The sequence below is a fragment of the Trichechus manatus genome, unplaced genomic scaffold (genome assembly GCF_000243295.1).
Source record: "Trichechus manatus latirostris isolate Lorelei unplaced genomic scaffold, TriManLat1.0 scaffold00194, whole genome shotgun sequence".
Taxonomy (NCBI): Eukaryota; Metazoa; Chordata; class Mammalia; order Sirenia; family Trichechidae; genus Trichechus; species Trichechus manatus.
The window spans coordinates 3,575,289-3,601,580 of record NW_004444130.1 but is presented as its reverse complement, the minus strand read 5'-3'; the positions used below and the strand labels follow the sequence as shown (position 1 = coordinate 3,601,580).

The 26,292-nt window shown below is 41.7% G+C and overlaps 2 protein-coding genes across 3 annotated transcripts; one reads left to right on the top strand and one right to left on the bottom strand.

The window, feature by feature from the left end:
* Nucleotides 1-48: 48 nt before the first annotated feature.
* Nucleotides 49-8,409, bottom strand: TERF2IP (TERF2 interacting protein). The gene is made up of 3 exons (XM_023741925.1): nucleotides 7,601-8,409; nucleotides 3,683-3,807; nucleotides 49-1,955 (listed from the first exon to the last, which is right to left on the bottom strand). Exons 1-3 carry the CDS (start codon nucleotides 8,271-8,273, stop codon nucleotides 1,554-1,556), a joined length of 1,200 nt encoding a protein of 399 aa, XP_023597693.1. The 5' UTR covers nucleotides 8,274-8,409; the 3' UTR covers nucleotides 49-1,553.
* Nucleotides 8,400-24,297, top strand: KARS1 (lysyl-tRNA synthetase 1). Of its 2 annotated transcripts, XM_004387828.2 has the most exons (15): nucleotides 8,438-8,524; nucleotides 11,043-11,222; nucleotides 13,066-13,225; nucleotides 14,123-14,288; nucleotides 17,550-17,643; nucleotides 18,005-18,191; nucleotides 18,283-18,408; nucleotides 19,317-19,436; nucleotides 20,480-20,642; nucleotides 20,756-20,929; nucleotides 21,078-21,163; nucleotides 21,537-21,622; nucleotides 21,926-22,052; nucleotides 23,205-23,348; nucleotides 23,946-24,297. In XM_004387828.2, the coding sequence occupies exons 2-15, from the start codon at nucleotides 11,077-11,079 to the stop codon at nucleotides 24,042-24,044; spliced, it is 1,878 nt and encodes a 625-aa protein (XP_004387885.1). In that variant the 5' UTR covers nucleotides 8,438-8,524; nucleotides 11,043-11,076; the 3' UTR covers nucleotides 24,045-24,297. The 2 variants fall into 2 exon arrangements, with proteins under 2 accessions (XP_004387886.1, XP_004387885.1); XM_004387829.3 differs by lacking the exon at nucleotides 11,043-11,222 and having other exon boundaries at nucleotides 8,400-8,524.
* The last annotated feature ends 1,995 nt before the right edge of the window (nucleotides 24,298-26,292 follow it).

The following is a 26,292-nucleotide window of genomic DNA, read 5'->3' as shown; positions in this document are numbered from 1 at the left end:
AGGCACACCTTAGTCCTTGAAGTGACATCTTTGCTTTTTAACACTTTAAAGAGATCTTTTGCAGCAGATTTGCCCAATGCAAATACGTTGTTTGCTTTCTTGACTGCTGCTTCCATGGGCACTGATTGTGGATTCAAGTAAAATGGAATCCTTGACAACTTCAACTCAAGGTATACAACTTTCAAATATCTGGATGAGTAATTACTCTGGTCAGCAAAGAAGTCGGGTATGTATCCTCTAATCCCCACTGGCCATTAGCTGAAGGCTGCTCCCAGGAGCATTAACTCCCTAGCACTTCAAACAGAGAGAGAGCCTCAAGCAGATGCTTGCAACAGGACTCCCTTTGGTGGCATGTGCTGGAACGGTGAGTACCCAGGGAATATGGGTGGGACACTGACACCTTCTGTTATATGCCTGCTGGTTCCTGATTAGCTTCTCTCCCCTTTGGCTCAAAGTTCACCTTCTTTTGCCACTTCTCACAGTCCCTGAGCCAGATCTTCTCTATTCTCTATCCAGAGGAACTAGCATTTTCCAACTGGTCTGTTAGTACTCAAATGGAACTACTTTATCAGTTCTAATTAACAACGGCACAGAATGTTAGTTCCTTTATGGTTTTTATACCTAAAAGATTTTGTGTATTCTGAAAATAAAACACTTGTTGAAGACACAAAGTTATATTTATTTTCAATAATGAAAGCAACACAACAAATGGAAATCAATCTAATTTTTAAATTAACACAGTTCTTAGCACAAAACTATCCTCAATAAATAAGAACACATTACTATTAATGGAATAGATTGTTAATGAGACTCTAAGGTTGTGTGTGTGTGTGTGTGTGCGCGCGCGCGCGTGCGTGTGCGTGTGTGTGTCTGTGTCTGTGTCTGAGTGGCAGTTAAAGAAACACATGCTAGAGACTTGACTAACAAGGGCTCAAAAACAGCCAAGGAACAGGGTCCACAAATACTAAGTTAGCAAAGACAATATGGGATTTTCAAAACAGTCTAAAAATCAGAGCTCACTGCGGGATGTACCAAGAGATGCAAGGGTTTGGGACTGTCCGTGTTCAAGGCCTTGTAATTATATCTTTCTATATGTCTAGATTCTTGATTTGGAATCTATCACAATCTAGAGCAGCTTCTGCCAAGGAATAGGAAGTTCCTTACTCTTGCCTAAAGAGACCTATAACTCCTAATTTTCCTCCTTTGACTTTGTCACTAGCTCCTGTCACCAATACAGCAGAGGTTCCATTCCAGCAAAGGATTACTATTTAGTAGACCAACCTGTCTCTGACTTAGATTTTCCTTTCAGAAACATACTGACACATGCCTGGGACAGCTCTAAATATATCCAATTTCTTTGACTATTGACACTCCTACAAGCTCTGCTTGGCTACAAAATCTAGGACTCATAGAGCAATGGCAGTATTGGTCAAAAGGCAACCTCCTTTTGATCTGTTATTTCCAATGTACAAACTCTCCAAAGTTCAATAATCACAATTTTTTTGTTTTTATTTTTACTCCTCACCTGCCACACCTTCTTTCTTTTCTCATTATTACTTCTTTCGGAATTCAATCCTCCTAGCTACATTCTGAGCACCAAACTTTTTAACCAATGCATTTCGAGCACCTTCGTCATCTTTTTGCAAATCTAAGTCATCTTGTCGGGACCAAATGGGGTATCCATCAGCCCTCTGACCAGACTCTAAAAAGGAGGAAGTAGCCTCCAGCTCACCACTATTTTTAAGGAAGGCCTGTGTAACTGTTGATAGATCCAAGTTAAATTTTTCCATTAACTGCCGGATGATCTTAATGGCAGCTCCCACCTCTGGTTGAGAAACTTTTTCTTCTTCTTCTTCCTCATCAGGCTGTGTTTCTGAGTCTTCCTCAGGTGTGGGTGGATCATCGTCACACATTGTTATATGTATTTCAAAACCAGGGCTCTCATTCTCCTCTCCCTAAAGAAAGTACATAATAGGTAAAACCAATTCCTAATTATCAAGTCATGAACTCTTGTAAGATATGGTCTCTCCCACCCAAACTACCCCTCTACCTTTTGCACTCCCATCTTATTGGATTTTTTTCAGTTCCTCTAATATGCTCTGTTCCTTCTCCATTTATCTGTGTTGGATGTGCATGTATATGTATGCGTGTGTATGCATATACATATATACACACACACACATATACATATATGGAGCCCTGGTGGCGCAATGGTTAAGCATTTGGCTGCTAACCAGAAGGTCAGCTATTCAAACCCACCAGCGGCTCCATGGGAGAAAAGACCTGGCAATCTGCTCCCGTAAAGATTAGAGCCTAGGAAATCCTATAGGGTAGTTCTACTCTGTCACATGGGGTCGTTATGAGTCAGAATCAACTCAACAGCACACAGCATGTGTGTGTGTATGTATGTCTGAGAGAATGTAGAGGGAGTGTGTGTGTGTAGGTGTGTGAGGAGGTGCATATGTGTGCATGTATGTGTGGTATTCCAAAAGAATATCAGAAGTTAGATTGAACATGGAAGAATATATGTGTATACACACACACGTGCACAGATGTATGCATTAGATTATTTGTTAAATGTTTAACTTTAATCCTAGATTGCAAATTCCATGCGGGCAGAAATTACATCTATTTTCCTCATCACTGCATCCCCAGTTCCTATCAATGCCTGTAAGTATTCAAAAACCTCCAAGTTATGCTACACATAGGCGCATTACAAAGCACATCATATAAGAGACCTATTTGGGCCAAATCTGAAAACTGTTGTAAGCATTTGACAGTTTATGGAAAAAGAACTAAATGTTAAATAATAAGCAAAAGGCAGATTATGAAAGGCAACAAACCCCTAAGTTCTGCCAATTCTTGCACATTCCTTCACTCACCAATTACAGAAACTTAAATTATTTCCCTCTTTCAGATGGAAACAAACCATTCTTCCTTCTGTTAGTAAGAAAAAGTTAATTCACAGGATCCCTTGACCTGGAGGAAAAATGTACATGTAATTTGGATTTTTAAAAATTATCATCATTATTTTGTGGCTTCTTGCCTTTAAAAACAAAACAAAAACTATTGCCTTTGAGTCAATTCCGGCTCATAGTGACCCTACAGGACAGAGTAGAACTGCCCCATAGGGTTTCCAAGGAGTGGCTGGTGGATTTGAACTGCCGACCTTTTGGTTAGCAGCTGTAGCTCTTAACCACTGTGCTGCCAACAGAGTATTAGTAGCTAGATTGAATATGGAAGAGCTAAAACATTCCAAGAGCTCTAAGCACAAAAAAAGCTAAACTTGCTTGATAAAAAATTACTACAAACTTTTAAAAAAATTAATTTATGTTCCTGAAAACCATAAAACATTTTTAAAGATAAATCCACAGTCTAGCATTTAAAGACTTATACTGAGATCAAAGTAGTACTCAACGTGGGGTGCTTTATACTGTTTAAATATAACCGTCCCTATTCTCTCCAATTTTTCTCCCTCCCCACCTTCTTAAACTGGCCTTTCAAAAACTAAGTTTCATGCCTTGGGCCAGATCAATCCCACTTTCCATTTTCCTCCTCCATCTTGACTTCCCTTTTACTTTTCTGGGCCTCCAGTGTATGAAAAGGGTAGATGGGATGATCACTTTCAAAGGAGAAGAATGGAGGCAGGGAAAAATATCATGAGTAAGTCCAGTTAACATACCACAACCTCCTCAAACTCCCTGGTGGCTTCTATAAGCATCTTTTTGACCGGTTCTTCATTCTCCTTGATCTTTTCCTCTTCAGGTTCTTCTTCAGGCAAGTCTGGAGTTCTCTTATTCTGGGGCTCTATTAAAGAAAAGAACATCATAAATTAGCATTAGCCTCTTTTGCATAAATCAAACATATCGTGCATGCTCTGTGGGCTTTGGGCCAGGAATGAGCCTGCACTTTTTTTTTTCTATTAGAAGACATCTATTTTTTATTCAAAAGGATAAGAAAGGCCTAAGACATGCATATTCAATAATTTCTACTCTTGCTTCTGGAAAGTTGTACTATCCAAATGGTGATAACATTCCTAGACTGTGATCTATAAAATAAAAATACTCTTCAAGCTTAATTTATTTTTTGCTTGTATTTACAGACTTTGCAAATTAACTAAACCACATCATTAAGTTGAGTTCTCTGGGAAGCGACTCTGAGATAGAGATTAACACATACGGTGTTTATTAGCGAGTGCTTTCGGGAAAACAGTTGTAGAAGGGAAGGAAGGAATAGGAAGAGAAGTTAAGCTGTGAAACAGTCCTAATAAGGCCTCAACCGAAATCATGAGGAGCTCTGGACTAGAAAGGCCCTTCAGAGTTATGAAGTGGAGCGAGGGGGCCAATTCTTACCACCCTGCAAAGATCAGTCATTGGATGCTGGCCACCCTAGGAAGGGGGTATGACTTTGGGGAAGGCAGCTCTCTTGAGCAAACCTCAAAGAGAATTGACAACTAAAGGCTGTGTGCTAGCAGCACTCCCAGCAGCTACAGGCAGATCTGTGTAGTGTACCACCACATGTGATCTACAAAAAGGACAGCTTCCTGCCAAATTTAAACACTCTCCTGTTTCCCTTCATTCTTTGTTCTGAGAATTTATCCTGCTCTCTTTTCCAGTTACCAGAAATTGACTACAAAGGAAGAGCTCAAGGGAGGTTTTGTGTTGGAACCGTTCTATACCGACTTTGGCGGCGGTTACACAAATTCATGTGTGTTAAACCTCATATAACTCTACACCCAAAAAAGTCAATTTTACTGTATATAAATTTTAAGTATATAATTTAAAAGAGATGCCTTATCTTTTAGTGGCATGTGTTGGAGTATGTGAAATGATACGATGTCTGGCATTTGCTTCAAAATAATCACAGTCCCAGGGTTACAAACTTTTTCTTAGTCTTCTTGGGAGTGGGTAATAGTTGAAGGTATTGATGAAAACAATTGGCCATGAACTAATAATTAGGTGAAGCTGGGTGATGGGTACACACATAGTGTTCATTATACTTTTCTCTATTTGTATTTGTTTGAAATTTTCTATAGTAAAAAGTAAAAAAATTACAATTCATTCACATAATGGAATACAATGCAATCAATGAGAAAAGACTGAGAGCTACGTGTAGACACACAAATACTTCAAGTTATACTATTAAGTTTAAAAAAAGAGCAAACTGCAGAACCAACTGATATCTATTGTGCTAGCATTACTCCGAGCATAAACGATACATAACAGACAAGGGATGATAATAGTAGTTGGCTCTGGGAGAAGAACCAAGGGACAGCGTAGGTCTTGGGGAGACTTTTCGTTATGTACTCCTTTGTACTCAAGTATAACTGTAGAATAAATTTCTAGGAGCAAAACTGCTATGTCTAAGGGTACATGGATTTTAAATGTTGTTAGATACTGTCAAATTCCCTCCAAAAAAGTTGTGCCAATTTCCTTCTATTAATAACAACGTAGGAGTGTACTTGTTTTCATATACCTCACTAACTTTGGATATTACCCATTTTGTTAATTTTTCACTACCTGATAGCTATAACATGGAATTTCCTTGCTCTGACTTTTAATTAATAACAATATTTTTGCATTTTATTGGCCATTTATTTCCTTTTCTATGCACTCCTTGCTCCATTTTCTTTGCCCCTTTTTCTATTAGTTTTTTTTTTCTTATTTCTGAGAGTTTTATGGACATTAAGGAAACTAACTCTGTGCAATGTATTGAGAATATTTTCCCAGTTTGCCCTGTGACTTTATTTATCACGAGAAGTTTCTAATTTTTATATAATCAAATATACAAAACTTTTTCTTAGTCTTCTTGGTTTTGTGATTATCACCATGCTAATATTTAAAACCCTGGTGGCGTAGTGGTTAAGAGCTACGGCTGCTAACCAAAAGGTCGGCATTTCAAATCCACCAGGCGCTCCTTGGAAACCCTATGGGGCAGTTCTACTCTGTCCTATAAGGTCGCTATGAGTCAGAATCGACTTGCTAGCAACAGGTTTTTTTAATATTTAAAAATATATATTCATCTATATTTCTTAGTCATTTTAGGATTTCAATTTTTACACTTATGTATTTGATCATCTAAATGTTATTTTGATGAGTGAATCCAATTTAATTTTGTTCCTGACCTCACCTCCTAGAATTCTGCCTCTTGTTTACTCCATTCTACGCATAGTGGTCTCTTAATGGCATACTGGTCTCTTTGTTGCTCAAGAACATACTAGCCGCAATCCTATCTCAGGGCCTTTGCACTTGCTGTTCTCCCTGCCTGGAACACTTTCCCAGACATCCCCCTGGCTCACTCTTTTACTTCCTTTGGTCTCTTGTTCAAATACCAGCTTATCAGAGTGGCCTTCCCTTGTCATCCTAGAGAAAACAACTCCCTCCCCAACCCTTACTCTGTTTTACTTTTCTCTACAGCACTCACCACTGACCAGCTAGCACGTTAAGTTCCATGACTGCAGCTACTGTCTTTTATTTAGTGTTATATCTCTGCAAGACAACAATGTCTAGCACTCAAAAATCTGTTGAATCAATGAATCTGAAATGCCACTTTTAATGAAAAACAAAATTCCTACTAATCATACTGAAAAGGAAAAATAAATTTTACCTTCCCAGACTTCAACTACAGTAAGCCCCCGGGTTACAAACGTCCCACTCCTACTCGCCCTTTAATACTATGGTAAGTTTACCCTCACTTTGAAAGGACTGAACCAACCTCTACTCGAAACAAATTCTTCACAATCACCTTCACTTGCTTCACGTGACGTTTTTAAATCACTGAAAAGGCTTTGGGCTTTTTCTTGCACTAAAGTAAGACTAAATAAGAACAGTATGCACCTGTTCCGACTAAACTGCAAATTCGACTTAAAGACACTCTGGAACGGATCTTGTTTGTAACCTCATTGGTGACCGGGGGAATGCCTGTATTACATGGAATATCCACGAGTCAAGAAAAGGGAAGAGGAGGGGAAAGTAAAAATGCCTCTTTAAACAAAGGGGTCTGTCAGTTTAAGTTGTCAGGACTAGTTATATCAAAAATGAAACATCTTAACAGTTCTGCACTGTCCTAACCATACCTGAACCCCAACTTCGAATTCAACTGCGTTAAAAAATTCACATCACCGTCTACTCAAGACTAGAAAGCGACCTTCCAATTGATGAGGACATCCCTATATGAATACGTGAATGCGCATTCAGTTAAGCCAAAGCATGAAAATAAACTGCTCTGGTATGCTCTCCTTTAAAAAGCGTATATCGAATCTACCTGAAAATGTTAAGTCTTTTTTTAAAGAGTCGCTGAAATAACTCTGAAAAAATACGCAAGAAGCCGGGTTACCCTTGTCTCTGGGAAGTTGTTGGGAAGAGTGGAAAATTTTTCTATTGTTCTTGTACCTTTTGAACTTTGAACCGTGTATTCTGTAGCTACTGAAAACGAAAAATTTTTTTTTAAAGGGGGAAAATGGTGGAATTTCACCCGATGTCAGAAGTGGGCGGGGCCGAGGGATGCCACCCAAGATGACAAAATGGGACTCCTCACAGAGAGAAAGAAAGACAACCCCTCCTCTCCAACCGCCCGCCACAGGTGTCAGCAGAGAGCTCACCGCCGCTATCCGCAGCCTCGGGGTCTTCCTCTGCTTTCCGCTTGAGTTTCTGGGAGGATGGGCTCACAGGGGCGTCCCCCAACAGGTACTTATGCTCCTGGCCCCTCAGGTGCTTGAGGTAGCGGTCCTTTAGGGCCTGCCACGAGTGCTGGGTGAGCGCGCTTTTCTCCATCGCTTTCCACAAGGCGTTGCCGGTGACGGAGCTGGGCGAACGAGCATTTTCCTTCACGTAAGTCAAGATGGCCACGTCGTCCGCCTCGGTGAAGGCGATCCGCCCCGTGAGCGGTTCCGGATCGGGCTCCACGGCGGCGGCAGCGCCCTCGGCCTGAGCCCCGGGCTTTGTCTCCGAGGCCTGGTCGGCCGCCGAGCCCAGCCGATAGTCCTCCAGCTCGAGCCGCTCGTTGCGCTCCACGCAGTCCAGGACGTACTGCGTGGAGATGAAGTCGCCTGCGGCCTCGGCCAACGCCTCCCCGGGCTGGGCCAGCAGCACGGCCCCTGGCTCCTGCACCCGGCACAGGGTACCACCGCCGTGCAGGATGAGTGTTGAGAGCCGGCGCTTCGCCGGGCTGGGCCGCACGTAAAAGGATATGGAGCTGCCGTCCTCCCGCACGAACAGAGTGGAAGAGTGGGTGGGCCCGTTGGGGTCTTTGCCCAAATCCATGGCCTCTGCCATAGCTGATGGCCGGTAGAAGCGCAACTTACACAGCGGCCACAGCAATACCGCGGCCGTGAACACCTGCCCAGTAGCGACCGTGCGCCAAGAGTGCCCGCCCTTTTCTCTCCGGAAGAGGCGGGGCTTCCAAACCTGACCCGGAAATAGCCGTATGGCCGTAGTCTCTTTTAGCTCGGGCACTCGGGTAAGATGGCCGCGTTGCAGGAGGTTGAGGTGAAAGTGGACGGCGGCGAGCCGAAACTGAGTAAGAAGTAAGTGTCGCTAGGAGCGTTAAGGCCTTTGCGATCGGAGAGTATGGACTGGGAAGCGCCTCGAAGCTCCCGCTGAGGCGGCTGTGCCCGGGGCCCTCCTTCCGGCTCTCATGGGTACGAACATGCTGGGATGTAGCCGCTATGCCCGGAAACTACATTCCCCCAGGATAGTCGGGGCCACCGCCACCCGGCCTTGTCCTGCCGGATTTCGGCGCTGGCCGGATCTCTCTTGTCGTTGTGTTCTTGGGATGTCATGAAAACTGAGAGGCGACAACGGAGAGAAAAGCGCAGCTTACACCTTTCCTTCCTCTCTTCCTCTGGGAAGGGTGTTATTTACCAATAAGGAGATGAGAAATTTAAAATGTCCAAGCATTTCAGAAAGACTTTCACGTTTTCCTTGGCCTCATTCTTTCAGAACCTGTGTATTAAAGGGATCGGTTCTAAAACTCGTGCACCTACCCACGTGGGTTATTCAAAGGATTTGCGAGTATTGAGTGACCAATGTCTTGTTGTTGCCGTCCAGTCGATTCCAATTCATGGCGCCCCTATAGGACATTGTCTTATTCAGCTAGGTACACCAAGCTGCACTTAGCTGTACTGGGTTTGTCTTTGTTAAGCATCCCAAGTCCTTGGAGTATGAAGGTAGACAAATCAAGATTAACCGGCTTTAACGGCAGGCTGTGGTTTATGTTCTCTAAAGACTACCCTCCTCCTCAACTGGGGTTCCTCATTGGAACCACAGAACACAGGCAATGATTTGAGTAACTGTCTTCTCAGTGCTCCCAAAAATAACTGGTAGCATTCTAGAGGCATAGGAGAGAAGTTAATTTATTACATGCTGTGGCTCCATAAGGGCATAATTCACTTGCTAAACCCTGATAACAGTGTTGCTCTAGGCACTCAACGTATAGAAATGGATAAGTTTGTGTCTCTGAGTTTATGCTTCAAATACACTAGAAAAATGAAATGTCTAAATTTATGGTTTGATAGCACCCTAATATTGTGTCCTTCCTGAGAGTGATCTGATGGTTCTCCCTACATATCTGGAACCTCATCTTGGACTTCGACATTAGGAGAAATTGACTGGACCTTCATCTGATGCATCAGTAGTTGAATTTTAGGGCTGTGGATCACAGATGTCTTGTTAGCAAAGTTTCCAGTGGAGAGTGGTATTTCAAGGTAAATTGAAGAAACTGGTCAACAGTCCCCTTCTGCTGATTTTTCTTAGAGTGATTACAGCTACCACTTTTTTTGAGTAGCTTTTATGTGCCAGGCAGCATGCTAGAACTATATAAGGTTTCTACCTAATCTAAATAATAACCTTGCTAGGAAAGTGTTAATGTCCCTTTTTCAAATTAATAAACTGAAGCCCTGGGTGATTAAATACACTGCTGAAGTGTACATAGCTAAAGCTGTTCTAGCACTGATCCAAAGCGCTGGAGATCTAAAACTCAAGTCCTTAGCTCCACAACCCATGGAATTATAGTGACTACACTGTACTGCATTGCATTGTCTAAAAGAGTCTGCTGTTGATATTGACTTCCTCTAATGACTATGAGGTAATTTTTTTAAATTAGCATTTCCTTCTATTCATAACTGTTCTCAGAACTTCCTTAGTATGAAAACTTTAGTGAGCACCATTTTATGCCAGGTTTTTTCCCCAGTTTAAAAAGAGATGGGCTGCCTGCCCAGGTGACTTCAGTCCCAACTGAAAGGTCCTCATCTGATTTGTTTGAACACAGTAAAGAGTATAATCCCTGAAATCTTTTTGCCTTCCAGCATTGATAATGAATGAACATAATCTAGTCTTAGACCCTTTCTGAAATTATCCTTTCCCCCTTGTTCCTAGAGTTCCAGACAAGTCTTACGTTTGACTTAGAGGTGCTTTTGTGTGGCTGCTTTTAGGTTAATCTGGATTTTACAGTTGATAGTGACATTTTCCTCTCATTTTATATGGTTCCCATTGCCATCTCTGCTGCCAGGTATTTCACTTCCAGGAGAGAAACCACACTTCATGGGCTTCAGAAACACCATCACATCCTGGCTCCCATTTTCTACAATATTGCAATCAGTGTGATCATTTCTCCTTGTAAACTATTGATTGATTTACTTGCTATTGACTTTTAACCCCAAATATACAGCTTTTATACACAGCCAGGACTGAAAAAAAAGTTATAGTGTTCAGCACAACGTTACAGTGTTACTGTCAGTAACCTGTTGCCATAGATTGTGATTCCGACTTATAGGGACGCTATAGGACAGGGTAGAACTGCCCCATAGGGTTTCCAAGGAGCGACTGGTGGATTCGAACTGTCGACCTTTTGGTTAGCAGCTGAGCTCTTAACCACTGTGCCACCAGGACTCCTGCTGTCAGTTAAGAAGGTCTTAAGTTGAATGGACACTCAAAGATAATGCAAAACACTCCACCCCACCCCAGTAAGAGCAGAAGAGTGCCACTGGTTGGGTCTGTGTGTACTGTCTGTCCCATCTGACACCTCATCTCTGTGTTTCCTGTTAGGTGGTGGTAATCATTAGTTCCAGGGTATTCTGCCATGTTGACGCAAGCTGCTGTAAGGCTTGTTAGGGGGTCCCTGCGCCAAACCTCCTGGGCACAGTGGGGTCAGAGGGAGCTGCGACTGGGTCAACTTGCTCCTTTCACAGTGCTTCACAAGGACAAGCCACTTTCTGATAAAAGAAGGTTGGTGCCAGTTACCCTCTTTATTGCTCTGGAAGGAAAGCCCCTGGCTAAATCTTTGGACTTGCTGCTAAGGAAACAAAGAGCCTTGCTACCAATACCAATAGTCTTCTAATTTTCTCTTAATTCAAATTCTCCTTAAATTTTTGGCATTGCTTGTGGATCTTATTCTAGATAAGTGCTGAGAACAGAACTTCTGTATGAATAGAGAATTTCTAATGAGGGTTATTTTCCCTTTCCTGTCTTTCTTGAGATTAATTTGGTTTCTCGTTTTAGTGCTATCCCTAGCACCTTTTTGGGTTATATTTAGATTGATTTGATTAAAGAGCAACACCTAGTTGAATGGAAATAGGTTTATCATCTTAATCCTAGGAAGAACTTGATAGCCTTAGATGGCCATTGACTGAATTACCACGTTATAGATCTAGTACACTGTTCTGGGAAGGTTGTCCTCACAACTATTAAAGACAGATCCTATTCAGAAGGAGTCACCTACTTTGAAGCCATCAGAATCAGTTTTTACTTAAAAGATGATTGCTTCAAACCCCCAATTAAGTTTTTTTTTTTTAATCGGGTTATTCTAAACTTATACTGAAAATGAAGGATGTGCCCTGAAGCCAGACAAAGTACAAGTATGACTCAGGATCACTTGCCATGGTTCACCGTTTCAGAATATTTAATGATCATTGGGGGCTTGAAAAAATGATCAATTAATTCTCTTCCAATAATGAGGTTATCCGTCTCTAAGTCTTGTTTGGTTCCTGGTTTCAGATAGCAAGTTCAGGTCATTTGGGATACCAAGTTATCCAAATTGCTTTGGTTTTTGAGTTAAAGATAGCAAGTATCAAAAGTTTGAATAGTGAGGCATGTAACCAGAAATTTATCCAAACTTGTATGATTCCTGTTCTGGGTGCAGAGAATGAAGAGTTCTGATAGTGAGGGATCCCAGAATAGCTGACATTTGAGTACTTACTAAATGCTAGGGGCAGGGCCACCTGTTTATGTACATTAGTACATTATCCCAGTTTTCCCAATAATGATGGGGCGGGGCGGAGGTGTCTATTATTTCTGTTTTACAGATGAGGAATCCAAGGCTGAGAGGAGTTATTTGCCCAAGGTCACATAATTGTAGGTGGATGTGCGAGACTTTAGTCCCAGGAATTCTGACTCTGCAGGTTTATTATCCTCTATGCTACACTGCTTTGTACACCGTTTTACCCAGTTTGTTGCCAAAGCCAGACTTAGATGAGTAAAGCGAGACAAAGCTGAGGGCCACTCTTGGAGAGATTGTCAGTGGGGCCCCTCTGGACTAACTCATTCCTTGGGGTGGGGGTCGGGTAGCAGACATAGCTGGAGATGTTGCCATATCAAACATCTGATCTAGTGCTCTAGGAACTTCATACTCTCCAGGGGATACCAAATGACTAATAATTCAGTCCCTGTTCTGAAGGAGCACCCAGTCTAATTAGCTTGAGAGAAGTCTATCCTGCTGATTTTCTAGAAAACCTTTTTTTTTCCTATTTGAAATATAAGTTAACATGTAGGATTTTCTTTTTCCTTTTGCATCCTGGTTTTAGTTGGGGCCCAATGCCAAGGACCTGAGACTAGAAAGCAGAGCCTGAAAAAGATCTTTTGCATCTTTGTTCAAATCCTATTTTTTGCTTTGTTTCTTTCACATACAGTGTTTAATGACTAAGATAACTAGAGGTGAGGTGTGAACTTGAGGGTATAGAACTAAGCAAGAGCATGTCTCCCAGGCATTTCATATTTTTAGTAAGTGGTTATGGGGCAAAACAGAGGACTCTTCCAGCAACTATCACATTAAACATTCTCATCTTGCCTACAGTGAGCTAAAGAGACGCCTAAAAGCTGAGAAGAAAGTAGCAGAGAAGGAGGCCAAGCACAAGGAGCTCAATGAGAAACAGCTAAGCCAGGCCGTTACTGCGACCACCAACCACACCACTGACAATGGTGTGAGCACTGAGGAGGAAAGCCTGGACCCAAATGTGAGTCCCCTTGGTCACCGGTCTGCCGGGGCACAGGGAGGCTTCTGAGGAGGCTTATGGGGAATTCCTTGGGACCAAACAGTAGGAAGAACCAGTGACTAGTTAGCTAAATAGGGACTAGAATAGGCACTTCTGGGCCCTGGGTGACTGCCACTCCATCTGGTTAAAAGCACAGGCCCTGAGCATTCAGATTGACTCCTGACAGGCATTTGGGAGAATCCAATACTTTTAAGTGACTCATGAATCTTCCTTGGAACTATCTCCCTAAAAATGGACTAGGATTGACTGTAGACCAAGGGTCAGCAAACTTCATCCCATAGACCAAACCCACACCCTCACTCCACATGCGTTTTTATAAATAAAATTGTATTGGAACATAGCCATGTCCGTTTGTTTACGTATGTCAAAGACAGCTTTCACACTGCAACAGCAGAGTTGAGTAGTTGCATCAGAAAAAGGTGGCTGACCCCTGCTATAGAATATTCCTTTTTATATTGTCCAGGCCCCGTGGCTTGCCTTGGGAAAGAGTCTGGTGTGTGGGCAAGGGTGGGAGGGTAAGGAAGAAGTGACTCACAAAGTAAATGTAGTCCGCAAAAGTGATAATCGAAGACCACCTGTACCAATTAAGCTTTTATCTTTTCAGGCAGAACCCCATTTCTTTCCTTTTGTTGAAGCTTGTATGTTTGCAATTCATTTCCAACTATGGATTTGGCCACTGCATATTTAAGTGCAAATCTCACTCCATATTCAATCCCATGATTTCAAAAGGGGACAGGTCTCAGTTTAAGAAACCTCAGTGTATTAGAGCCACTCTGAGGCAGAATGCAGCGCTCTGCTAGATGGGCCACTGGTGTGCCAGGTGCACCTTCTTGAAGATTCTTGTTCAACTTTCTACAGCAATACTATAAGATCCGCAGTCAAGCGGTCCTCCAACTGAAGGTCAATGGGGAAGACCCATACCCACACAAGTTCCATGTGGACATCTCGCTCACTCACTTCATTCAAGAGTACAGTCACTTGCAGCCTGGGGACCACCTGACTGACATCACCTTAAAGGTGGCAGGTAGGAAGATTCTCTGGTTTGCTGACCTCCCACAGGAGGCAAACCTCTTCAGTAGAGTAAAAGGAAGGTTTAGGGTAGTCTTGCTTTTAAAAAGCCTGCTGTCTGAGCTTACTTTACTAGGGGCAGTGCTATTATATCTATTCGCAGAAAGAAGTAGAGCAGCCTGAGCATGGGATCATGTCTAGATGAGGTTATGCTGCAGAGAAAGGGGTATTCTCTGGGGGGAACTCTTGGCCTGTCACTGGATGGCCCCAGGTTCCTAAGAAGTCCAGTCTTTGGCCTGAGAATGCTTTTCCCTGAGACTATATTTTGAGAACGTTATTTTTTTTGGCTTATGGTGTCTTGTGTGGGATCTTGTTTACCTTATTATTTTTTAGTTAAAATCACTTTTCTTCCTTGCCTAAAAAAAAAACTCAGTAGAAAAATTAGAACATTCAGAGAAGCAAAGAGAAAAGTTTAAGCCCATAATCCTACCGTCAAGAGAGAACCCCTGCCAACACCTTTTGTGTATGCGTGGATGTAATGTATAAATAACAGATTTTTTTCGTTTGCAAAAATGGGACTGTGCTATGTATTCTGTTACAGTCAGCCTAGTTTTTTGTTTATTTGTTTGTTTATTGTTGTAGTTGAAGTGAAAGTTTACATTTCAAGTTAGTCTCTTATATAAAAATTTATACATACATTGTTATGTGACCCTAATTGCTCTCCCAGTACTGTGACAGCACACACCTCCTTTCCACCCCTGATTTCCATGTCCATTCAATTAGCTCCTAACCCTCTGCCTTCTCATCTCACCTCCGGACAGGAGCTGTCCATTTAGTCTCATGTATCTACTTGAGCTAAGAAGCACACTCTTCATGAGTATCATTTTATGTCCCACAGTCCAGTCCAATCCCTGGCTGAAGAGTTGGCCACGGAAACTGTTTTAGTTCTGGGCTGATAGAGAATCCAGGGGCCATGCTTTCTGGGGTTCCTCCAGTCTCAGTCAGACCATGAAGTCTGGTGTTTTTACTAAAATTTGAGTTCTGCACCCCACCTTTCTCCTGCTCCATCAGGGACTCTGCTGTGTACCCTGTCGGGGTGGTCATTGGTGGTAGCTGGGCTCCATCTAGTTTTTCTGGTCTCAGGCTAATGAAGTCTCTGGTTTATGTGGCCCTTTCTGTCTCTTGGACTGATACTTTCCTTGTGATATAGTCAGCCTTCTTCACTTAATGTATTATAAATATCAACAAATATTCATCTACTCCATCTTTTTTAATGGGGGTATATATGGCTGTTAGAGTACACTCCATGGCCACTCATTTTATTTATTTATTTATTTTTTTGGTATGGCTGTACTTTTTGTAGTTAACTGATCCTTGGTGTAGTTCATTTAGATTGGTTCCAATTTTTTACTATTGTAATCAAAATGCAGTGATTTTTTTTTTCTTTTTACCTTTTTTATTGTAAAAATTAAAACACAGGGGAAGCCCTACGAAGTAAATACATAGCTTAGCGAACTGTTATACACCAAACACCTTTGTAACCACCACCTAGATCAAGGAATATAACTTTTTTTTGCCAGCTGCCTGGAGAAGCCCTGCCATGTGCCCTATCTCAGTCACAACCCCCTTCCACCCTCTGAAGTAACCACTATGCTGACTTTTATAGTAATCACTGCTGTGCATTTCTTCCTGGTTATATCATCCAAATATGCATCCCTAGACAGTTCAGTTTAGTCTTCCCTTTTTTTTTTTAAACTTATCTTTTTAGTGCTTATAATTTACACTTTCTCTTCCGTCCTTTTTTTTTTTCCTTAGAAATTATTGACGAATCCAGGGGATGTAACTTACAGAGTTTCACACAGTTTGAATTCTGTTGATTGTGCAGTGCAGCTCAGTATGTTCTGTGCCCTATATGTTTCCTGCAAATTGGCAGCAAATCCTGAAGCTTGCTCAAATTCAGATTTGATGCCTTTTTGGCAAGACTCTAGGTGGTAGTGTGTTCTTTCCTTGAGAGGAACATAAAGTCTGGTTGTCTCTCTTTTTGTGATCCTCAGTGCCTCGATACGTTTATGCACAGAGGATTGCAAGATGATGGTATTCTCAGTGTGTCATTTGGTTTTCATTTATTAGAATAGTCTTATAAAAAGATAGTTCCTTTTTATTTACCCAGTTTTCAGATAATGAATTGGTTCTGTTCATCCCCAGAAAATAACCAATTAGTTTTGTTTTGTTTTTTTAAAATATATGAGCTTACTGACTTAACATACGAATTTTCTATTCAGTTCAATTCTTATCCTTATTGAGATCTGAATTGTCCCATCTTTGGCCAGTGGGAGTCTTTTCAAAGTATTTTTCTCCTTATTCTCTCTCACTTTTTTTTTAAATGATGACTGCGGGACATTTGACCTCGGTACTTTTATGTTGCTTATTTTTAGAAGAAAGCTTGGTTCGTTGGTTCAGATAGCTTTTCCAACTTCACCAAGCTCCCTCCTCTGTTGGTTTTGTGAAGTGTTAAAAAAATATATGGCAACTTGCTTTCTAATATCTCCTGGCTCTGTCCCCGTTCCTCACTTTTTTGGGGGCTTTTCTTCCTTCTGTCTCTGTTTTTCTTGTCCTTTTCAATTTTATGGGGCCTTGTCCTGGAAGGGAGGCCTGACTGAAGTTCAGAGCATTCGTGGGACCTACACTGCTCCAACCCCTATCAACTTTGTTAACAAAGCCCATTGTATTCACTGTGTGGCAAACCCTTCCCAGTTTCAGTTGTTATCCTTCAGTTCACCTGCCACAGTTTTCAGTGAATACCTATGGTTGTTGGGGTTTCTCCAGTTTTCAAATCTGTCAGATGCCCTGTTGCTTCCCACTGCTTTTTCTTGTGGTTCTTTGTGGTTTGCCCCATCGCTTTTATTTTGGGGTTCTTGGGGAAATAGCTTTCCACGTAATTTTATTGTAGATGTTGTCCATGAGTTTTTGGCTTCACCTGTCTGTTCTCTCTGTTTTTATGTGAGGATTCAGGAAGATCCAAAAACTCTGCTGCCACCAGCACTGCCATCTTCCAGGAATCCAGTGAATGTCTTTAAAGCTACATCTTTTTGCAAATCTCTGTTTTGAATGGGGATCACTGGCGTGAAGAAAAAGGCTGGGCTTAGACCTCGAACTCTGGTTTATATTCCAGTTTATGTTCTTCCCTGATATAAAGATGCAGAGAGAGCTTTTTTGGCATGGTAATATGAAATGACTTCTGGTTCTGTCCATCAGTAGTTTTGCTCTTCTTTTCTAGGTAGGATCCACGCCAAACGAGCTTCTGGGGGAAAGCTCATCTTCTATGACCTTCGAGGAGAGGGGGTCAAATTGCAAATCATGGCCAATTCCAGGTATATAGAAATACCCGGTTACAGTCCCTTCTAGACTGGCCTAGAGCAACACGGTGGGAAGAGAGACCCATGTGCTCTTAATTTCCCATTAGTAATTGAAGTTAGGGCCAGATGAAGTGGTGTATGATTGGGTAAGCCTGAGAACGGGATAAAAGGACATCCAGTTACCTGGAGAGTAACCACTACTGTCAGATTGTGTCAGCAGAGAAAAATAAAAGATAATAATTTATAACAGTTGCCCTTGAATCTGAGATTTTTCTTGGCTCACATCATAGTCTTTAACAGTTTAGTGAGGGTTCTAGAGTAAACAAGTGGTCAGTTTTAATTTGGGCTATTATATACTGGATAATTTTCCTTTCAGGAATTATAAATCAGAAGAAGAATTTATTCATATCAATAACAAACTTCGTCGAGGAGACATAATTGGCGTTCAGGGGAATCCAGGGAAAACCAAGAAGGGTGAGCTGAGCATCATTCCCTATGAGATCACACTGCTGTCTCCCTGTTTGCATATGTTGCCTCATCTTCACTTTGGCCTCAAAGATAAGGTAAGCTCTTGTGGTCTCCTAGCTGTGGCTCAAAGATGCATTCAATTTATGTTATCATAACCGTGATTTCTAACTGCTCCCCTTGGTTTAGGAAACACGATATCGTCAGAGATATTTGGACTTGATCCTGAATGACTTCGTGAGGCAAAAGTTTATCATCCGCTCTAAGATCATCACGTATATAAGAAGTTTCTTGGATGAGTTGGGATTCTTAGAGGTGATGGAACATTCCTTACCTGACGTGTTTGATGAACTGCCTTACTATGCTTGCCTTTTACTTTCCCTTCCCTTTTCCAGGGCATATTCTGTGTCAGTAACCTTCATGCTGTGCAGACGTCCCCTTTCTTACCAGTGTCTTTGTTCCACTGTGTTTATTTAGTGCCCTGGTTAGGAAGAAGGCAGTAGCTGACTTCCACGATACTAGACAAGGTTTAGGGCAATGTACACATTAATGATTCCTTGCACATTCAATATGTTAAAGTATTTTGCTTTGTTTGTAGCATTAAAAAATATTTTTAATTGTGTAAGTGAAAGGCAAATTCATGTTACTCTAAAACAAATTCAAATGTAGAATAAAAACTACAAGTCCTTTTTTCACCTTTCCCATCAAACTTCCCTGATATGTATCCTTCCACACCATTCACTGTGCATATCCATATATAGGCTGTTTTATTTTTTACTTTAAACATAAAAGAGGTGACATTATATGTATTATGATGAATATATTCTGGACCCTTTTTAAGGCTACATAATTTATTTGTTCCCCCTATTAATAGTTTCTAATTTTGTTTCTAATTTTCTTGTGTAATAAATAATGTTTCAGTAAATGTCTTTGTGTTCATGTGCGAGTGTTTCTGAAGGATGGATTTCTAGAAGTGGAATAATTTTAAACTTGTGCAAGTTTATAGTACTATGTTAGTGATGGTTTGATATTATTAATAGAAACTGAGATATATTCTAGAAAGTCAAGCTATCTATGCTTTTTTGTCACGTACTTGCACATTACTATTGAACTTAACTTTTACTTTGGGATCTAACAGGCTAGACTATATTATATGCAGAACATAAGCTGTCCCCAAAACCTCTCATTGTCTGAAGACTAAATGGTCCTCCCTGTCTTTTTAGATTGAAACTCCCATGATGAACATCATCCCCGGGGGAGCGGTGGCCAAGCCTTTTATCACCTACCACAACGAACTAGACATGAACTTATATATGAGAATTGCTCCTGAACTCTACCATAAGGTAATCATTAATAAGATGCACCTTTCCCCTTAGAGAAGCAGAAGGCTGGAAAACCATTGGCTAGACAGGTGCAGTAAGAAATAAGAGGAAGAGTGAGGTTAGAGCAACCAGGAGAGTAATTCTAATTTGTCAGGTTTGTGAGTGTAACCCTTCTAGAATTTCTCTACAAGATCATAGAGCATTTCAGGGCAGAGGGCAAAGGGATCATCTTTCGTAGATATACGAGTCCTCCTAACCTACTTTTGTTCCCATAATACTCCTAAGTTTATCGTCTTCCTTTGATTAGATGATTTTTGTTTTTTGTAGAAGAAAGAGCTTAATAGCTCTCTGGAAGTTGGAAATCACCAGAGTAAATATTGAAGACTTTCATTGAAGATTGAGTTACAGATAACAGAACATACTATAACTAATTTAAGCAAAAGAAAAATTTATTCTAATATGTAAGAAAGCTCACAGTATCCAGGAGGGTCGGAGAGTCAGGCTTGGGGACCATACATCTAGGAATAATTCTTAATCATGCCACTGGGCCATTCCCATAGATAACCCAGTGTCTTTTCCGCTAGGTACAATCACCCTGGCACTAGGCACAGGTCACTGCCACTAGGACCTCTACAGCTACTACCTCTAAAAGCTAGATCTCTGTGGCCCCCTTTGCCAAAATAAATTCTGTACAATACCTACAGCCTCTTTCAATAGCTTCCATGTTGAATTCTCACAGATGCATCTCATTGGTGGAGCTTGGGTCACATGCCTGCATCCTCACCCCAGAAGAGCCTTTCTGGTTTGAGGAAGCTTAGACTCACAAGGTGGGGGACATTCCAGACATAGAAAGAGAATTCACTGGTCCTAGGAAGCAAAAAAAAGAATGATAAACTATTCATTACAAGGGACTAAATTAGAAAGCACGGTTCTAGGGATTTTGAGTAGAGACCCCCGGGTGTTCCTGGGCTGTGGGAAAACCAAGTTGGGGCTTTTGTAGACAGAAACTTTCTAGGGCTCTTAAGACAAGATTAGCTGCCATGACTATGGTCATGTGTTGTTAGATGCTGGTGGTTGGTGGCATAGACCGAGTTTATGAAATTGGACGGCAGTTCCGGAATGAAGGAATTGATTTGACTCACAATCCTGAATTCACCACTTGTGAGTTCTACATGGCCTATGCAGACTATCACGATCTCATGGAAATCACAGAGAAGATGCTTTCAGGTGACCCCCTCCTGTCTCCCTTTGTCTTTCATGCATGTCCTGGGGACTGCTTTCAGAAGAGGGCATCCTGGGCTTCCTGTTGTTCCTCTTTAAATGGCAGGTTTCTCTCCCAGGGATGGTGAAGCACATCACAGGAGGTTACAAGGTCACCTACCATCCAGATGGCCCCGAGGGCCAAGCCTGTGAAATTGACTTCACTCCACCCTTTCAGAGAATCAGCATGGTGGAAGAGCTTGGGAAAGTCCTGGGTGTGAAGCTGCCAGAAACAAACCTCTTCGAAACTGAAGGTAAAGCTTCGCATTCCACTGTTTTATGGCCCTCCTTCCCATTCAGTTCTGAATCTGAATGAGTCAGGACTAGAGTTTCCCATACTCTTCTCTTTTTTACTGGTATGCTGTGGTGTCTTCTATCCTAACTTGTACATTTGTATTACAGAAACTCGCAAAATCCTTGATGATATCTGTGTAGCAAAAGCTGTTGAATGCCCTCCACCTCGGACCACAGCCAGACTCCTTGATAAGGTGAGTGGCCATGCTCTTGCAGTGCTCGTCCTTATCCAGTAGGTCCAGCCCCCCTGCTCCCTACGAAGATGAACTCCATGGGGAGAACTAGCTTTTATAGCTTCACAGAAAAACCCTAAAGAGAGGAACTAGAGAATTAACAAGTTTTGACCTCTTGCCATACTAAGCTCTGTGTCGATAAGGTCATGTATGAGATCTCAGTTCATCCTTACCAGCTATTGAAAAGCTATAGGATAAAGCCCCACGTGGGTAGGAGCTGAGTCCTTTTCTACCCAGACTGGGACAATCAAAATATCATTCAGAAGGGAATGACAGTTCAGTAGTATCCTCTAGTTCTGCTTTGCTTTCTCATTAAGCTCTGCTTTTCCTTAAGCTTGTTGGAGAGTTCCTGGAAGTGACTTGCATCAATCCCACGTTCATCTGTGATCACCCGCAGATAATGAGCCCTTTGGCCAAGTGGTAAGATAAAGCATGTGTTTCAGTTACCTGTTGTTGTGTAACAACCCCAAAACTTAGTAGAATAAAACAACAACAGTTTATTATTCTCAAGATCTGGTTGGTAGACGAGGTGGTCTTTCTGTTCCATGTGGTGTTGGCTGGGGTAACTCGTGGCTTTTTTTAACTGCTGAGAGAGCATTCAGCTTTAGGTCGCACTCAATAACACTTCTGAGTCAACTAGAATTCAGAAATTCTTGTTTGTACCAGACATTAGATTATTAGGGATCTGTATACTCAGCCTCTCCTTTGGTCTCCTGTCCCCAGGCACCGCTCTAAAGAGGGCCTGACTGAGCGCTTTGAGCTCTTTGTCATGAAGAAGGAAGTGTGTAATGCCTACACTGAGTTGAATGACCCCATGCGGCAGCGGCAGCTTTTTGAAGAACAGGCCAAGGTAAGGAAGGGAACTGTGAGCAAAGGCAAGTATTTCATCTGTGTGCCTGCTGACTAGTAAATATCAGCCTTAACCCTGGTCTCTGTCATTGTCTACATCACTTGATGACTTCAGCAGAAACATAGGATAAAGCCATGCACTTCTCTGGAGAAAGGCACGTTTCAAAATGGAGACTGTATTACTTTTCCTAGGGCTGCCGTAACAAAATACCACAAGTTACGTGACTTAAACAATAGAAATTTATTATCTCACAATTGTAGAGGCTAGAAGTAAATCAGGGTATTGGCCATATTGATTCCTTCTGAGGGCTCTGAGAGAAACTGTTCCATACGTTTCTACTGGCTTCTGGTGTATCCACCCTTGGCTTGCAGCTGCAGTTTCACATGACATCTTTCTCTGTTTCCCTGTCTTTTTGTGTGTTCTCTTTTATAAGTACACCAGTCATTAGGTTTAGGACCCAGCCTACTCCAGTATGGCCTCATGTTAACATAATTGATAACATCTTCATATACTTTGTTTCTAAACAGGGTCATGTTCATAGGTACAGGGGATAGAACTTCAACATACTTTTGGAGGACACAATTTAATCTATAACAGAGACCTTGAAAGGTTTTGGCCCTGGAGTTTCTGCGTAAAGGAACTTAGGCATGATTATCTGTATGGGGAGCATGACACTTATCTTGAAAATACATTTGTATAACAACAGGATTATTTTTCTTAGTTGTACATTTACTTGGGTGGCTTGGGGATGAGAGGCAGATAAAGATTAATGAAGAAAACTAAAGGCCCCACAAGCTGCCTCCTGGCACTATCACTAACACTGACGAATGGGGTCAGGAAATGGGAGAAAGACTCTAATAATCATGGAGTCTCAACATGATTCTCACTGGAGTCCTAGTGCCCCAGGCAGTGGAGGTATTTTTATTTCACAGAGAAATTTGGATGGGTTTTGAGGTAGAATTCATCAGCCCTGACTTCCAGGTCTTTGAAAGAAATGGCTCAATCCAGGGGTTACTGGGAAACCAGTTTCCAACAAGCCCTGAGTGTTGGAGTGTCCCTGGGATGGTATTCCCTCTGAACACTAATGTGCTCACTCAGACACTGAGAGACAGTGCAGCCTGGAATAATACCATTTTTTGGTTCCTCTCCTAGGCCAAGGCCGCTGGTGATGATGAGGCCATGTTCATAGATGAGAACTTCTGTACCGCCCTGGAATATGGGCTGCCCCCAACGGCTGGCTGGGGCATGGGCATTGACCGAGTCACCATGTTCCTCACGGACTCCAACAACATCAAGGTACACAAGCAGCCCTCCACAGCACCCACTGCCCTAAAGAAGCTCCATCGTGTTGGAGGCAGGGCATGGTGGACCTGGAGAATAAAGAAAGGGCTCTGGGCTGAAAGGAAGAGCGTTCAGAAGAGCTTATCTGACTCCACAGGAGGAGGGTCAGAGCATCTAACCCTAAGGGATTTTGTTTTTCTCTGCCCGAGGCAGAAGGAGTACTAATCGTTTGCATTTCTTGAGGAAACAGGGAACATACTAAGCCCTTTACATGCCTTATTTCATTTGACTTAAATTAGTCCTACAAAGTGTGGGAACTTTTTATTCCTTTTTTTTTTAACAGATGAGGAAATCTAAGTTTAAGAGAACCTCTGCATTTGTTCAATTATTTGACATAGTATCCTGGGCAGTGCTGCACATTTGTTCTTTTACACCTTCTGTAGTTGAGAGGCACTGAATTAGAATATAAGAAGAACACACTGTCTTTGCAGCTGGGGTATATAGATCTCTGGGTTTTGGTGGTGACAATAACCAGAGACTAAAGGAATGGGTGGATAGCTGTGAAAACTTTTCAGAGTGCTTACCTTCACAATGCATTTTTATCTCCTGTAGGAAGTACTTCTGTTTCCTGCCATGAAACCCGAAGACAAGAAGGAAAGCATAGCAGCCACTGATACACTGGAGAGCACCACAGTTGGTACTTCTGTCTAGAAAATAATGACTGCAAGCCATGTCAATCTTTGCATTTCTGCAAAGGATCAAGGTCTGCAGGGGAATTTTTGTGTGTTGCTCTCCATTTGATTACCACAGTTCAGTTCAGACACCAGAAGAGAGATGAGGAATTAAGAATTCTCTTTATTCCTTATTATCAAATAAACCACTTGTCTCTTACCACTCTTCTTTTTACCTTTAGAATGTCAACTTTGTTCCAGACTGCTGGCCTAATAAAAATTTTAAAAATACATATTTAATGCCTGCTGTGTGCCAGCATTATTCTAAGGGATTGGGGACACCACAGAAAACAAAGCCAAGTGCCTACTTTCATGTAACTTACATTCTTATTTGGTGGGGTGGGGAAGCAGATAAACAAGTAAATACATATTTCTGGCAGTGGTGCATACTAAGACGAAAAATAAAGCAGAGTAAGGAGACAGAGGTGCTGTTTTAGAAAAAGGTAGATGAGGGAGAGTGCTACTTTAAATATAGTGATTAGAAGAGGCTCCTGCTAGGTGACAGGAAATAAAAGACCAAAGTGGATGTCAGGAGAGAGTCTGAAAGTTGTTCTTAAATGCAGAGTAGCTAAAGCGAATGGAAGAAATGAAGAGCTGAACAGAAGATTTCAAAGGGCGGCTCCAAAAGACAAAGTAAAGTATTGAAATGTGCAGAGACTTGGAGTTAGAAAACCAAAAGGGAAGAACATGATCGGCATATCTCAAGCTGAAAGCACTGAAGAAAAAATTCAAGCCTCAAGTTGCAATATTATTCTATGGGAAAAATATTGAATGGCACAGGAAGCATTAAAGGACAGTGGAATACAGAGTCACTGTACCAAAAAAAATTGGTTGACATTCATCCATTTCAGGAGGTAGCATATGATCAAGAACAGATGGTACTGAAGGAAGAATTCCAAGCTGCACTGAAGGCACTGGGGAAAAACAAAGCTCCAGAATTGACGGAATACCAATTGAGATGTTTCAACAAACGGATGCAGCACTGTGGTATGTCAAGAAATTTGGAAGACAGTCTCTTGGCGAACCACCTGGAAGAGATCCATATTTGTACCCATTCCAAAGAAAGGTGATCCAACCGAATGCAGAAATTATGAAACAATATCATTAATATCACACACAAGTAAAATTTTGCTGAAGATCATTCAAAAGCAGTTGCAGCAGTACATCAACAGTAGACAACCAGAAGTTCAAGCCAGATTCACAAGAGGTTGTAAAACAAGGGGATATCATTAATGATGTCAGATGGATCTTGGCTGAAAGCAGAGAAAACCAGAAAGATGTTTATGTGTATTTTATTGACTATTCAAAGGCATTCAACTGTGTGGATCATAACAAATTACGGACAACATTGCAAAGAATGGGAATTCCAAAACGTTTAATTGTGCTCTTGAGGAACCTGTACATAGACCAAAAGGCAGTGTAGCTCAAACAGAAGAAGGGCATACTGCGTGGTTTAAAGTCAGGAAAGGTGTGCATTAGGGTTGTATCCTTTTACCATACTTAATCTGTATGCTAAGCAAATAATCTGAGGAACTGGACTATGTGAAGAAGACGGCATCAGGATTGGAGGAAGACTCATGCACAACCTGCGATATGCAGATGACACAACCTTTCTTGCTGAAAGTGAAGAGGACTTGAAGCCCTTACTGATGAAGATCGAAGACCAACGTCATGACAAGTGGAGAAAATATTGAAATTGTCAAGGATTTCATTTTACTTGGTTCCACAATCAATGCCCATGGAAGGAACAATCAAGAAATCAAATGAAGTATTGTGCATATCTGCTGCAAAAGATCTCTTTAAAAAGTTAAAAAGCAAAGATGTCACTTTGGGGACTAAGGTACACCTGCATGGTATTTTCAGTCACCTCATATGCTTGGGAAAGCTGGACAATGAATAAGGAAGACTGAAGAAGAATTGACGCCTTTGAATTATAGTTTTGACAAAGAATATTGAATATACCAGGGCCTGCCAGAAGAACAAAGTACAGCCAGAATGCTCCTTAGTGTTAGACTTTGGAGTGAGACTTTGTCTCATGTACTTTGGACAGGTTATCAGGAGGAACCAGTCTCTGGAGAAGGACATTATGCTTGGTAAAGTGGAGGGTCAGTGAAAAAGAGGAAGACCCTCAATGAGATGGGTTAACACAGTGGCTGCAACTGTGGGCTCAAGCATAACGACTGTGAGGATTGTGCAGGACCAGGCAGTGTTTCGTTCTGTTGTACGTA

What these genes read in the sequence shown, in the direction of transcription:
- TERF2IP (XM_023741925.1), bottom strand. Translation starts at nt 8,273, where the DNA reads ATGGCAGAGGCCATGGATTTGGGCAAAGACCCCAACGGGCCCACCCAC. An exon ending in CGAGGCTGCGGATAGCGGCG is followed by an intron (nt 3,808 to 7,600) that starts GTGAGCTCTCTG and finishes TTTCTTTAATAG; the next exon opens with AGCCCCAGAATAAGAGAACT. An exon ending in GGGAGTTTGAGGAGGTTGTG is followed by an intron (nt 1,956 to 3,682) that starts GTATGTTAACTG and finishes TACTTTCTTTAG; the next exon opens with GGAGAGGAGAATGAGAGCCC.
- KARS1 (XM_004387828.2), top strand. Translation starts at nt 11,077, where the DNA reads ATGTTGACGCAAGCTGCTGTAAGGCTTGTTAGGGGGTCCCTGCGCCAA. An exon ending in CTCCTGAACTCTACCATAAG is followed by an intron (nt 19,437 to 20,479) that starts GTAATCATTAAT and finishes ATGTGTTGTTAG; the next exon opens with ATGCTGGTGGTTGGTGGCAT. An exon ending in CACAGAGAAGATGCTTTCAG is followed by an intron (nt 20,643 to 20,755) that starts GTGACCCCCTCC and finishes TTTCTCTCCCAG; the next exon opens with GGATGGTGAAGCACATCACA.